Source organism: Lissotriton helveticus, chromosome 11 (assembly GCF_964261635.1).
Source record: "Lissotriton helveticus chromosome 11, aLisHel1.1, whole genome shotgun sequence".
Taxonomy (NCBI): domain Eukaryota; kingdom Metazoa; phylum Chordata; class Amphibia; order Caudata; family Salamandridae; genus Lissotriton; species Lissotriton helveticus.
The window spans coordinates 327340148-327354011 of record NC_136072.1 but is presented as its reverse complement, the minus strand read 5'-3'; the positions used below and the strand labels follow the sequence as shown (position 1 = coordinate 327354011).

Genomic DNA, 13864 nt, shown 5'->3' with positions numbered 1-13864 from the left:
TTTGTTTACTCTTTTTTACAATTACTCTATTTTTTATCTACTCTCTATGTACTTTGTGCTATTGCTGTTGTGTTCACTCTGTAAAGCACTAAGTTGTCATGATAATAAGTGCTAAGATGTCAGGTTTGTTCTCAACCTCGTTAAAAAACTATGCATCTACTCTACCCTCCCTCACATCTCCCTAACTCAGCTACCCCAGAACTGTTGTGTTCACTTGTCCTACTGTCTATTGGATTCTTCTTTTTTATAATGCTGCTATGTATTTTTGTTTATGCAATATGTAACTCAGATACTTGTTGCTATTCTGTTTGCATATCCCACTGTGTACCGTTTACTCCTTTTTAGCATTACTGTACATATTTTTTATCTACTCTCTAGGTTCCTCATGTTATTGTATGTTAAGCTCACTCTGTAAAGCGCTTGGATACCTTCGGTTCATGTTCATGCTATACAAAGCTCTTACAATATAATTCCTGTGGTACAGGTTAGGGGCTGGGGGAGGGTGTGGTACTTTGTAACTGAGGATCCAGTTATGATTCTGTTGTATCAAACGACTAAGATATCTGCTTACGCATTCGAAATGCCTGGCAGACAGACCACTGTATGTTAGATTCCTTGCCAAACAACCATTCACAAATGGTCTGAGCCGCCAAAGACAATTGCCTCAAGCGTATTCCTCCCTGGTTTATCAGGTAATATATTGTCCATATGAACAAGAAGTGAATTTGTTCTAAATTAAGAAAAGGATTATTACAGAGCTCGATGGACAGTTCTCACCTCCAACAAATGTATGTGATAGAACTTTGTCTCTGTCCATGTTCCCTGTACCTGCATCTATAACTATCATCTCAGAAGGAATATCCTTAAGGAATGTAACCTCTTTCAGTAGATTAGTTGCTTTGCATCACAAAGGGATTGACTAGTTGGGATAATGTTAACTTGTTCACCCAGCTTCCTGATTCCTGGTTGCATTGATGTTCCAGGCATTATGTTAACAGCCTCATGTGAAGACTGCCAATAAGTCTAAGACAAATGCATGATGCCATTGATCCCATCAATGAGGAAATGAGATGTGCTGTTGGATGGAGTGTGTGGTTCAGACTGCAATAATTCTGCTCTATAGATTTGAGTCCCTCCTTTGAAAGAAACTTTTTTGCAACAATGTTGTCCAGTGTCGCTCTCAAATAGTGAATCATTTGTACTGAGGGGATGGTTAACTTTTGAAAGTTGATTTTCAATTTCAAGCCCTGGTTCTGCTAGATGTTTGGCATACAGCAATGTTACCTTACTATATATCAAGCTGATGCTTTTATTAACCAATCATCCATAAATGGGTAGGCAAAAATCTTTCGTTTTTGAATCACTGCCATACACTTTGAAAAGGTGCGAGGAGCTGACTTGAGGCTGAAGGGGAGAACTATGAACTGTGATGTTTCACTGCCACGAATTTTAGGAATAATTGGAATGTTGAAATATGTGCCTTAAAGATCTATTAAGAAAGAACAGTAGTTGAGAAACTACTGGTAGTGAGCACTGTTCCAATCGGAAACAAAACTGTTTTCCAAACTATAATAAAGCTACTGACTCAAAATTTGACTGAACTCTTTATCAGTGTATGACTGAATTTAATAATTGTATTATACATGCATACAATTCTTTTAGATATTAATAATCAATTAGTATCTTGTGATTCGAAAATACGTATAACCTACATGTGTCATTGTGTCAATCAATTGAAAATGATACTAATACAAATATATTCTAACCAAATACATTCACTGTACCAGATATGTGAACAAATTACTAGCCAAACGTTCATTATTACATGACCATATTTTCAAAATTGTTTTAAAACTTCGGCAGTGCCCAATGCATTTCGGGACCCTTCGGTACCCTTCTTCAGGGGAAAAATCCTAAATGCGACGAGATGTAGTCAAAAAGGTGATATACCGAATTGGATAGCGTAGGGGTAAAAATTACTATTCCCACTCCAGTGACTGCAACAGTAGGGAAAGCGTTGGATAGCGTAGGGGTCAAAATCACTATTCCCACTCCAGAGAATGAAACAGCAGAGAAAGCGTTGGATAGCGTAGGGGTAAAAATTACTATTCCCACTCCAGAGAGTGCAACAGTAGGGAAGGCGTTGGATAGCGGGAGGGTAAAAATTACTATTCCCACTCCAGTGAGTGCAACAGTAGTGAAGGGGTTGGATAGCGGGAGGCTAAAAATTACTATTCCTACTCCAGTGAATGCTACAGTAAGGAAAGCATTGGATAGCGTAGGGGTAAAAATTACTATTCCCACTACAAAGAGTGCAACAGTAAGGAAAGTAAATATTAAATATATTAATAAAAAATAATTAAATATCAATACCAAGAAAATAATAATAGAAAAAATGTATTATATAAGAATTAATCAATTACAAATTAATATCAATAATTAAAATTAATTACCTATTAATACAAATTAATTACCAGTTAATTAATACATTACAAATAAATACCAAATAATAAATAAAAATGATTTACTTAATTACAATTAAATAAGTTCCCCCCATTCCCCTAAAAACCCACAACACAAAATAAATTAATACAATTAACTTAATTATCAATCAATTCTTACTTTATTTGGTTATTAAAACAAAACAACTATAAAAGTTCAGATAAAATCCCAGTTGTTAAAAGAGAAAAAAGTGAAAACTTAATTATCAAATAATCAATTAAAAAGTTAAATTACCAATTATAAATTAATTAATTAATAATTAATTAACACTTTAAAATCAATACCAATAAATAAATTAACATATTTAATTAATTACAATTAAATTACTTACCACCCTATTCACCTATAAACACACAACCCACTACAAAAAATTAATTTATAAAATTAACATAATTATCAATTAATCAATTATAAAAAATTGATTGCCAATTAAAAACTAATAAATTACCAATTAATACATAATTAATAATTAATTCAAAATAAATACCAATTAAAAAATTAACATACTTAATTATTTACAATTAAATTGCTTCCCACCCTATTCCCCTATAATCCCACAACCCACTACGGAAAATACATTAATTAAATTAACAATTAACTATTAATAAATTATTAAAAATTACATTACCAATTAAAATATAATGCCCAATTAAAAATTAATTAAGTACCAATTACAAATTAATTAACAATTAATTCAAAATAAATACCAATAAATAAATTAACATTTTTAATTAATTACAATTAAATTACTTCCCACCCTATTCCCCTATAAACCCACAACCCGCTACTGAAAATACATTAATTAAATTATCATTATCAATGACACAAAAAAATTACATTACCAATTAAAAATTGATAACCAATTAAAAATTCATTAATTACCAATTAAAAATTGATTAACAATTAATTTAAAATAAATACCAATAAATAAATTAATTTTTTCAATTAATTACAATTAAATTACTTCCCACCCTATTCCCCTATAAACCCACAACCCGCTACAGAATTAGATTACGCAAAAATTAAATAACAAAAAAATACTTTTAAAAATTAGATATTATTAAAAATTCGATATATTTTAATATCTATATTATATACTTCGATATTTTGTCTTTCTAAATTTTAAAAATCAATATTACTTCGATATTTTAACTTTCTATATTTTAAAAATCGATATTACTTACATCGATATTTTGACTTTCTATATTTTTAAAATCGATATTACTTACCTTCTATTCGATATTTTTAACAACTATATTTTGTCCATTCGATATTATGTCCATTCTATATTTTTTACTCCATATTATGTCCATTCTATATTTTTTACTCGATATTATGTCTGTTCACCGTTCCAAAAGCCTTGCAACCAAGGACAACAGCACCCTGTGGTGAAGAGTTTCAAAACCTACTAGCCTAGAGGTGGCAGGCATTAGGATTGGGATGTTTTCACTTTAAGTCCCCTTGCCAATACTTCAATAAAGGTATAAATATCATATATTGGTGATAATCTGGCTGGTAGTGAATCAGAAAGTGTTGGAGCACAATCTCTAATAGGGGAGTGCATAGAGTAATGTGCTGATGGTGAATAGCGTTGTCACCTGAATGCCCTGCATGAGATCTGGGGCATCTTGATGGGAATCTGGATCTTTCTGGGCATCTAAATGTTGTTGGATATCTACATCTAGTAAGTCCGCGAATCCATCAAGTCTCTTTAAGGGCAAGCCTCGATGGAAACTGTGGGACCACTGGTAACCTTGGTCGCTGTGACAAAACGGGATTAGCCAGTGGCACTGGTGAAAAGCATAAAGACAGACCTCAGAGAGAAGGACTGGGTGACAGACTAACCCTAGGCGTCAGATCCCTCATGAATGAATACTCTTTGAAGTACTGTGAATCTGAAGAGCTAATACTCTGAATCTGAAGGCACTGTCCATCTTTTAAGGTGGCGGATCCAATCTGCTGCATGCCTCTGCAATGGAGAAGGAGATGAAGATGTTTTTCAGGGGTCGAAAGTGGTGGTCTTGACATTGATGGTGGTGGTCTCAGCGATGTTAGAAGTCTAAGTGCTGACATTGATGGAGGTCTTGGTCTCGACTTGCTGTGTCCTCTCAATGTTGAGGTACTCTGTGTCACTCATGAGCATGTAGCTACAGTGCCTGTCCTCAAACTCATAGACCCTGACGTTGATCAGAAACATTGTTTTTTGTGTGTTTTCTTGTGCTCTTTAGATCAACATCTTGGGCAGTCCCTAGAGCAAGATGAATGTGTTGAGGTAGGTGGATAATGCTCTCCTCATCCATCTCAATGTCCCGAGGCTGTTCCTGGAGGTAATTCCTGTAGACTGAGCAGTCAACTCTCCTGCCTATCTTTCAGAGTTCTTATGAACATTATTTAAAATGTCTGCAGTGTTTTGGATGGTGCTCTTCAAGAACACATAAGATGCATTAGCACTTCACAAAAAACAAAGGCAGTCTAACTGGAAAATATGGCGGATTTCTGTCAGAAAATAAGGAAAAAACATCTCTAGTCCTCGAGAGCGAGACCATATCTGGAAAAGGTTTTTAGAGACAATAAGCCAAAAAGGCCACGCTCACTGCTCAAGGATCCTGTTGACAGGAGGTGGAAAAATGAACTGACGTAACGGCAACCTGTGGAGCATGAAGAAATACTGGAGTAAGGGTGAGACCATTAAAGGCGCAGTCCCAGTTTTATTGCTCAAGCTGTGCAGCCTATGTGCTAGCACTGTCCTGCACTCCCTTTATTTACCCTTTTTTTAAAGAGGTTTGTGACGGGTATTTCGAGTCACGTTTGATACGGTGACTATACTAACACAGGTGGAGAAGTTTTTAAAAATGAAACAAATGAAATGTGGCCTTTCGTAGCCCTTTTAGGACTGCCGAGCCTATTATTTTGTTTTTATACATATATGTGCCTTTCTGTATTTCAAAAGAACATGCACATATATAGATGTATATATATTTTGCAAAGTGATCCAGCACGTGGGCAGTACAGTTCAGTGCTTATGTCTAATAATACGGATCCCCTGAAAAAGACCATGTAGTTATTGTTAATAATGTGGTGACACCCTGAAAAATTTAGTAGGACTGTATTATATATACTAGCTCCTCCTATATTGAGATATGGCATATTGTAAAGGTAGAGGTATTATTATGATTATATGGTTCAGGACTCACTAGGAATGTCTAGATGTGTCTCAGCAACAGAGAATTTTAAAGTGGATTATTTTTACCATACTATCAGCAAAGAAGGTTTCAAACAAAAATAATACTTACATTTAGTAACAATGTTTCTGGTGGATACTCTATGTGCATATTACTCACCTCCTGAATATTCTTTGAGGCATCAGGCTGTTCCAGATTGTTTTTAGATTGCTCTCCCTCACTGGTAGAGGATACTAGCTTCATTCTGGCACTGGAAGTGAGGTTTTGTGTCATCATAGGGACAACAAGGAGCCTAGACCAAAGAGGCGAAGTCAGTTTTCCATCCATTTTTTCAACACAGCAAAAGCAGCAGGACCGGAATGACATCAGGATGTGAATGTAATATGCTACAGCAAAAGGACTGGCATCTTTATGCTGTGGCCCATACCTATCCAAAAACAGTGAGGTGGGCGGCATTTCTAAGGAATATTCAGAGAGACAGACTATTCACCAGAAACATTGTTACTGAAGGTAAGTAGGTTTATCTTCTGATTAATACTCCTACCTGCAGAGTCTTCACCACTTGAATAGATTTCCAAGCAATACCACCCCAGGAATGGAGGGCCTGATGGATAATTACACCAGAAGTCCTGCAACACAGACCAGGCAAACTACCAGTCCCTCTTCACTTGTAAATCCAGGCTGTGGTGCTTTGGTGTGATGTTATATGTTATGTGTCATATGCTGTGGTGTTGTAAGCAGAGCTAATCTTATCTGTACTTTAAACATCAGTTGTTTCAGTTAATGTTTGGGGGGGGGTTCATCATACGCCACGTTAAAGAGTTCCCAGCCCCTACACTTCCGCCACCGGCTAACTCCTGCTGTACACACCATTGAGCCATGCAAAGTAGAGTTGGGTGCAGGGTCTGGGCTCCAGGTCCTGCACCCTACCCTTCACAGGCGGAAAACCCATGCAGTGCACAGTCTTCGACCAGACCATGAGCCCAACTCTCCGCTGGTGGCCAACTGCCATGTGCAGCAAGGGTTAGTCACATAGCCTGGCCTCCAAAGTGGATGTACTTTTTTGGGGGGTGGGAGGAGTTTCATGCAATCTGTTACCATCATCGACTTAAAACAGATAGCTCATCCTATCCACCGAGATATGATCTTTAAGTTCAAACTGAGGTTCTGTCGTCTTTCTGTTTTATTGATTTAAAGTATTAGGTATAAATAGTTGATTGGAAGAAACATATAACAACGTTGAATGCTTGCTGCTCTTTCAAGACTCATGATGGATTGGAAATTCGTTCACTTTGCAAAGTTCTGCTTAGTCAAGTCCTTCCAGTGACCTAATTATTTGAGATGATTTGCAGCTCAGAAAACTTTCTCTATTGTCATATACTGTTGCTTTATGAATCAGCTTTTTGAACACAAGAAGCAAATGCACACATAAATTATAGTATGCATAATGTATAAACTGTGACACACTTCACAACTATCAATACACCACTTACATTAGTGCCTAGTGTGCAACAAACGTACACACAGTGGTTGAAGCGGTTAGTCATCCACATTTAGAAGTTAGCGGGTTCGGAAGTAAATTTAGATATGAAAATGGTATAATCTTCCATGTATGTCTGTCGTTTTCATGTATACCCAAATAAATCTCTAGCTACAATTCGGTAACAGCATCTACCCCCAGTCACCAAGATGCCTTACTTAGTTGAGAACTTCCCTCGAGGCAACGGTGTGCTTTTACTCCAACGCATGATTAATCCTGAAGACTATATAGAGATGTGTACAGCTTTTACTGCTGCCTCTACTGTAGCCACAGGTTTATTTAAAGGCTTCCAACTACTTAAAGCTCGCACTCACTCTTTAGGCCTCGTCCTGCAGGGCTGTCAAAGTCATTCCCATCCAGTTTCTCCTTTAGGTCTGCCTCAAATCGTGCTAGGTCCGCATCTAACCGCCGAATGTGTTTGTCTACCTGCATGAGAAAGAACACAGGAGAACTTAAGCAAGGCTATCAAGCGACTGGAATTACTGATTTTTTCAAACCGCTACTACTAGTTGATAGTCACATTATATTACTAACATCTGAAAACCCAGGCCGGAATCCCGGGTCACCAAGAACTGTGTAAAGATCGTTCATTATTATTTGGACAACAGACAACATCATATAGCCAAACGTATGGAACCTCCAGTCTATAATAGAGCCAGAAAGTTATGTGCATGGAGCTTAAACCCGATGGTCATCCTGAGATAGAGAATTGACACTAGCTATGTGGAGGATCCGACTGTACAAGATTCTCTATGTATCTTTGGTTCGAACATCACCTTAAAAATCGGTTGTCCAACATGCTATTTACTTTTGATGTTTTAGATAGAATATGTCAGCTTGTCACTGTAGGGGTGCTCCAGTTTGTAATCGCCTACTTGTACAATATTAGTACACTGTAAGAATAATCACAGGACACTTTAAAACAAGGTACAATTTTACAGGTTCTGGGTCTTGCTTTTGAGTAAGGCATGTACCACGAAAAAGAAAATCACAGGACACAAAGACGGCCTTGTGTGACTTCGAATATCCTTGTTCAGAAATTGTGTTTTCTCTCAGTAATGGATTTTTAGGACCAGGGTAAATAGCTTACTCAGATGTATACAATATGTCATTCAGGTACAAGGAGCAGGCCTTAATCTGAAGGATTTATAGAGAGAACCCTATTTGTACAACAGCCACTGCACTGCGATTCAGACAATAACACTCAAATATTGCTTGTTTGTGTTTTCAAGCCGACCTACAACTATCAGCAAAATGAATATTCCAAAATTCGAGATAACTTGCTTTGAGACAGCTTTACCCTCGATGGTAGCACAATGTGGGACCAAAAGTTGTCTTTTTGAACTCACAAAATGGTTTATCAAACATGTACGCCTCTAAATACCCAAGGTAAACAAAGGCTATCCACTTAGATTCGGATCTACCAGTGACAACGTTTCATATATTTAATCGCTTGAAACATTCCCCGTAGTCATTCTAGAAAGCACTGGAACAATTTTAACAGCACTTTTAAAATGCATACATTTTAACTGCATTTCTCGTGGCCTGGTAGACAATAAAGTGTATGTGTGCTAAACTCGACTCTCCTAAGAGGCCACCACATATCATATTTCTAAAACCCACGTGAAAGGATTAAATTAAGAAAGCATCAAATTAGGAAAGCATCGCAGGGCATAGAGAGAGGTGCATATGGGTCACAGAAAGTTCAGATGCTGGGGAACAGAGAACAGGTAGGTAACATTCTCTTCCACAGCACTGTATTTTCAGAGATTCAGATGCTTGAATGCTTCACACACCGTACAAAATGAGGAGATGATAATCAGCTCACCTTAATCAAGGGGGCCTTTGGGTGTCCATATGTTTTGCCATTGGCTTGACAGAGACACAGGAGCTGACAAACTCCTTTATTTTCTGAGCCATCAGGGGCCAGTAAAAGTGGCCGATTAGCCTTTCCCAGGTTTTGGTTTGGCCCAGATGTCCAGCTAGGAGGATATGAGCAAAATTAAGTAGGAACTCCCTGTACTTCTGAGGCACTACCACTCTCCAACTGGCTCCAGGGTTGGGGTCAGCTGGCCTCAGTGTACAATAGCTCCTCCTCCCAAAAGACTCTGTGGGTACCACTGACATTTCCCTTTCCCTGGGTAGCAGCTTGCTGCCTCAGGCTTTCAAGAGTTGGACAGTCCTCCTGTCCAAGGCAGAGCTCTTCCCTAGAGGGTCCCCCTGGGCCTAAGAGTTCAACCTGGTAAGGGGCAAACTCCATGGGCTCAGTTCCCTCTTGGGTGTTCAAGTCCTCTCCCTGAGGAGAGGGGCCATGATCCTTTTGCTGTACAGAAGGTGGTTTCCCAGTATCTGTACCTTTCCTCTTAGAAGGATGAGCCATACTTTCAGGCTCCAACACTACTTTTTCACACTTCTTTCGGCTCTGTGCTCTAGTCTTGACATACACAGAGATGTCCAGCTTTGCTACATGGGCTTTTAGTTCTACCTCAGCCCATGCTGAGGTTTCCAGGTAATTACCAAGCAGACATGCAGCTGCAAGCGTTGGAGAGACCACTACCTGTTTCAGGCCAGTAACCCCCCCCCCCTCCCCCCCAGTCTGTCACCATAGCCATTGCATGGTTAGTAGTAACACTGCCAGCATTGGTGACTGGGTAAGTTTTCCCAATCCGGTGTTGCTATGGGGGAACCAGTGTATCTCTCGCCATAGTGACACTGGCACCTGTATCCCTCAGGGCGTCTACTCTAGTCCCATTGATCCAAGGGTATTGCAAATACTGCTTTTAGTTGAGTGCCCACACAGCTAAAGTGGCAAACTCAACTTCCCCCTCTGTGACTAGAACTGCTTCAGTGTGCACCCTGATTTGCTCTGGGCACACTACTGATCCCATCTGGAGAGACTGGCCACACCAGTAGTAGCTGTATCAGGACTAGGGGCTTCTTGTTAGGACAAGTAGCATCTCCAGTTAAGTGTCCCAACTTCTTACAGTAGTTACAACAGGCCTTTAAGGGAACAAAGTTCTTTCCCCTGTATCTATTATTGGAATGGAAAGAGTTTTGGTTCCCACCCCCCTGTGCAGGTTTGTGAGGCCCTTTTGACTCAGGCTTTTTATCTCGGGGATTCTCACCACTTTTGCCCTAGGGAGCAGGGCCGGGCTGGCCGTAGCGGGCACCAGGCATTTCCTTGGTGGGCATCAAGGGTGGGGGCTGGTTTTAGGCCCCCGAGGGGCTGTTTTTGTTACCGGGGTCTGCAATATCGGCCTCCGGTTACAAAATCAGCCGAAACCGGCCCTTGCAAACAGCTCGGTAGCAACCCCTCAGCGGGGCCGGGCGAACAGTTTGTCAGGGCCGGTTTCGGTTCCCAGTCCGGCCCTGCTGGGGAGGTTTTGTAACCCCTTTCTTTTGGTCACCCCCAGTGGTTGTTTTTGTCACTCTTGTAATGACCCAGTGGTCTGCCTTCTTTCCCAATTCTTGGGGAGAAATTAGACCTAGGTCTACCAAATGCTGATGTAACTTTTCATTAGTGCAATTACTTAAAATATGTTCTTTCATATACAAATTGTAAAGTCCATTGAAATAATGCACATTATTTCTAGTTAACCAACCATCTAGTGTCTTAACTGAGTAGTCAACAAAGTCAATCCAGGATTGGTTTTGGGTTTTGTGAGCCCCCTGATGCTAATTCTGCATTCCTCAGTTGTGAGTCCAAAGCCCTCAATCAGAGTTCTCTTCACAAGGTCATAAGACCCGGCATCTGCCCCTGTAAATGCCTGGAGTCTGTCCCTGCAGTTACTAGAGAACAGTTCCCAAAGGAGTGCCCCCCATTGTGACTTCTTCACCTTTCTTATTTCACAGGCCCTCCTAAAGGCTGTGAACCATTTTGTGATATCATCACTCTCTTCATATTTAGGGACAATCCCTTTGGGGATTTTAGGATCATAAGATTGCTCTTTATCCTTTTTTAGTAAATTGCTGCCACCATTGATGGGAGCTAAGCCCATCTATGCTCTCTCTTTCTCTAGAGCCAGGAGTCTGGTCTATAGATCCAATCTTTTGGTCAACCTTGCTAAAAGGTTGTCCTCCTCATTGAGGCGGTCCTCAAGGTCCACAGCAGCACCTGGTCCACCTGTATGGGCTCTAGGGTGCTGAGGGGTTTATTTTTGGAGTCGGGGCTACTGGGGCCCTTCTCTCCCAATGAAGTGGGGGAGGTTGGTAGTTATCCTCATCTCCTCCCTCCACTTCTTCCTCTGAGAGGGCTTCACCATTCTCAGAAGGATGGGCCTCAGCATACCCTGCCAACAGCTCCTGGGCAGAGCACTAACAGCCATTCGATCCCAGATGCAGTTCTGGAGCAAGCTCCCCCTGGCAGTCATGGGCAGAGTGGCGGCCCTACCGAGGCTTCTGTATTATTTTGCTAACCTGCCTATTTTGCTAACCTGCCTAATTATGTTCCTGCATCCTTCTTCGCTCTGCTAGAATGGACGATCAGGGATTTCATTTGGGGCCCCACCCGTCATAGGGTGGCGATCAAGAAGCTATACTTACCCACAGATCAGGGGGGTGCTGGCAGCTCCCTGCTTTGAACACTACTACCTGGCGGCCCAGCTCCAGCGGATCGCCAGATGGTTGGCAGACCGTCAGCTCAACGATACAGCGTCCACACGTCCATCGTATACATTGCCCCAGATCCTTGCGTGCTTCCACCCTGGCGTGCGAACATGTCCTCCAGAACGCCTGCTGTTGAATGTGGCATACAGGTGCTACTGGAGGAGCCTCTACATAACTCATAACACAGCACCCTATGCCCGTGCGCCCCCCTGGGAAGGCTCCCCTAGAGGTCAGACAGTATGTACGTTCGCCATACTACAGCACTATCATGAAGCTGGGATGCAGTCCCTAGGTGATCTCTATCATGAAGGCTCGCTTATCCCCTACACGACGCTGACAGAGCCGAGGGGCTCCCACCAGGGCAATTCCTCCTACACCCTTCGCTGGCAGCCACACTCTCAGAGAAATGGGGGGACCTTGCCACTGAACCACAGACGCACCTCACTATACAGTATTTACATGTCATGGGACGGGGCAGACACTTGACACGGTGGTTCGCAGCCTCGCTGTTGTCGATTTAAATCCCCTCAGACACAAGTGGGAACACGACTTGGGCATCAATTTTAAGAAAAGGAATGGGAACAGGTACTAGCTAGCCCAGTTCGTATCCCCAGTAACATGAGATGTAGGCAAATACAATATTTCATCACTCAAAGAGCGTACTTAACGCCAGCTACCATAAACAGGTACTTTTGTCGAGCAGACTCCGCCTGCATAGACGTGCTGTCTTGGACACAGACCTAGTACACATGCTCTGGGGTTGTACCAACCTTAGTATATATTGGAGAGGATTGGCGCACATGTTCCATGCCTGCACAGAGAGAGAGATACCCTTTGATTGGTGGACATATTTGCTGCACATCTTCCGCAGGACACGTAATACCAAAGTCACCTCTGGGTTCTTAGATCTGGGCATAGTCACGGCCAAAAGACTAATCACAAAGAGGTGGAAGGTGCCTGACCCCCACCCATACAATCCTGAAGGCACTCTACTCTTGCGTGGGCCAGGGCAAAATGCATGCATGGCCAGTCGCAAACGGCCAAGTGCCGCTTACCCTGCGCGAGCACATGCATGCAATTCAAGGCCAAGTCTACCGGTATAGATGCATTAGGCGGATCACACATGAGAACGCACACAAGGAAGTGAGCGGGAGCACTGAAACCCAAGTTTCGCGCCCTATACCCACGGTTACTATTACATGTGCAGCTCATCACACCTGGCTCAGTTGAACTGGCCTTCAAAGTTATACACCAGGCGTAGAATATGCAAGAAGTCCAGCTGTATTAGATATGTACTGTATTATTGCACAAACATAACAAGAGTAAGTTATCAGATGAATGCACTTACTGAATCAACAGCTGTGATACAATTATTGCCAATGTTATGTGATAAATAATAACCACTGACGCTGCATGTTGCAGAAAGATATGCTGACTGATAATGATCACGTTCTCTAAAAATCAATAAAAACAAATTTACAACAACAACAACAAAAAATGATGTCAAACACTCAAAGACTGAACTCAGACCAATTTTATTTGTATAAAAATATTATGTTATTTTATTTCTAGAACCAAGCCAATCATGGCACAGGTAAGCAAAATAAATACTTTGCAAAATATTATGCAGTGGTCACAAGTGAATGCAAGTTCAAATGCAGTTGTTTGAAATAACGGTAAGTCAAAGTATTGAAATTACTGTACAGATTACTTTTTAGTTACTTTTTGGAATACTTTTTAAGTTACTTTTTCTACTCAGTGTGATATGCCTAGATATCACACTGTGATGTTTCCTAGAGAAAAAAAGGTAAGTAAAATCAGTTTTACACTATTGTAATTTTTCAGGTTTTCCATAAAAATCAACCCCACCCTTTTTTTTTTAAATTATTTAAAAAAATATATATTTATATAATAGTGCAAACAATAACAATAATACAGATTCATACATCGTGATGTAGAGGCATTAAAGAACAAAATTACTGGATTCAGAGGTCTTCGATATCAGGCAATAATGTCATCGTCAACAGTTGAGTCC

The 13864-nt window shown here is 40.6% G+C and overlaps 1 protein-coding gene across 2 annotated transcripts in view; it reads right to left on the bottom strand.

Annotated features, from left to right (window-relative positions):
- ING5 (inhibitor of growth family member 5) overlaps window positions 1-13864 on the bottom strand; it is a 409877-nt gene that overhangs the window by 253234 nt on the left and 142779 nt on the right. For both annotated transcript variants that reach the window (XM_078665675.1, XM_078665674.1), the window contains one exon: window positions 7539-7650. In XM_078665675.1, the coding sequence (XP_078521801.1) occupies window positions 7539-7650 (112 nt within the window). The remainder of the gene's footprint in view (window positions 1-7538; window positions 7651-13864) is intronic.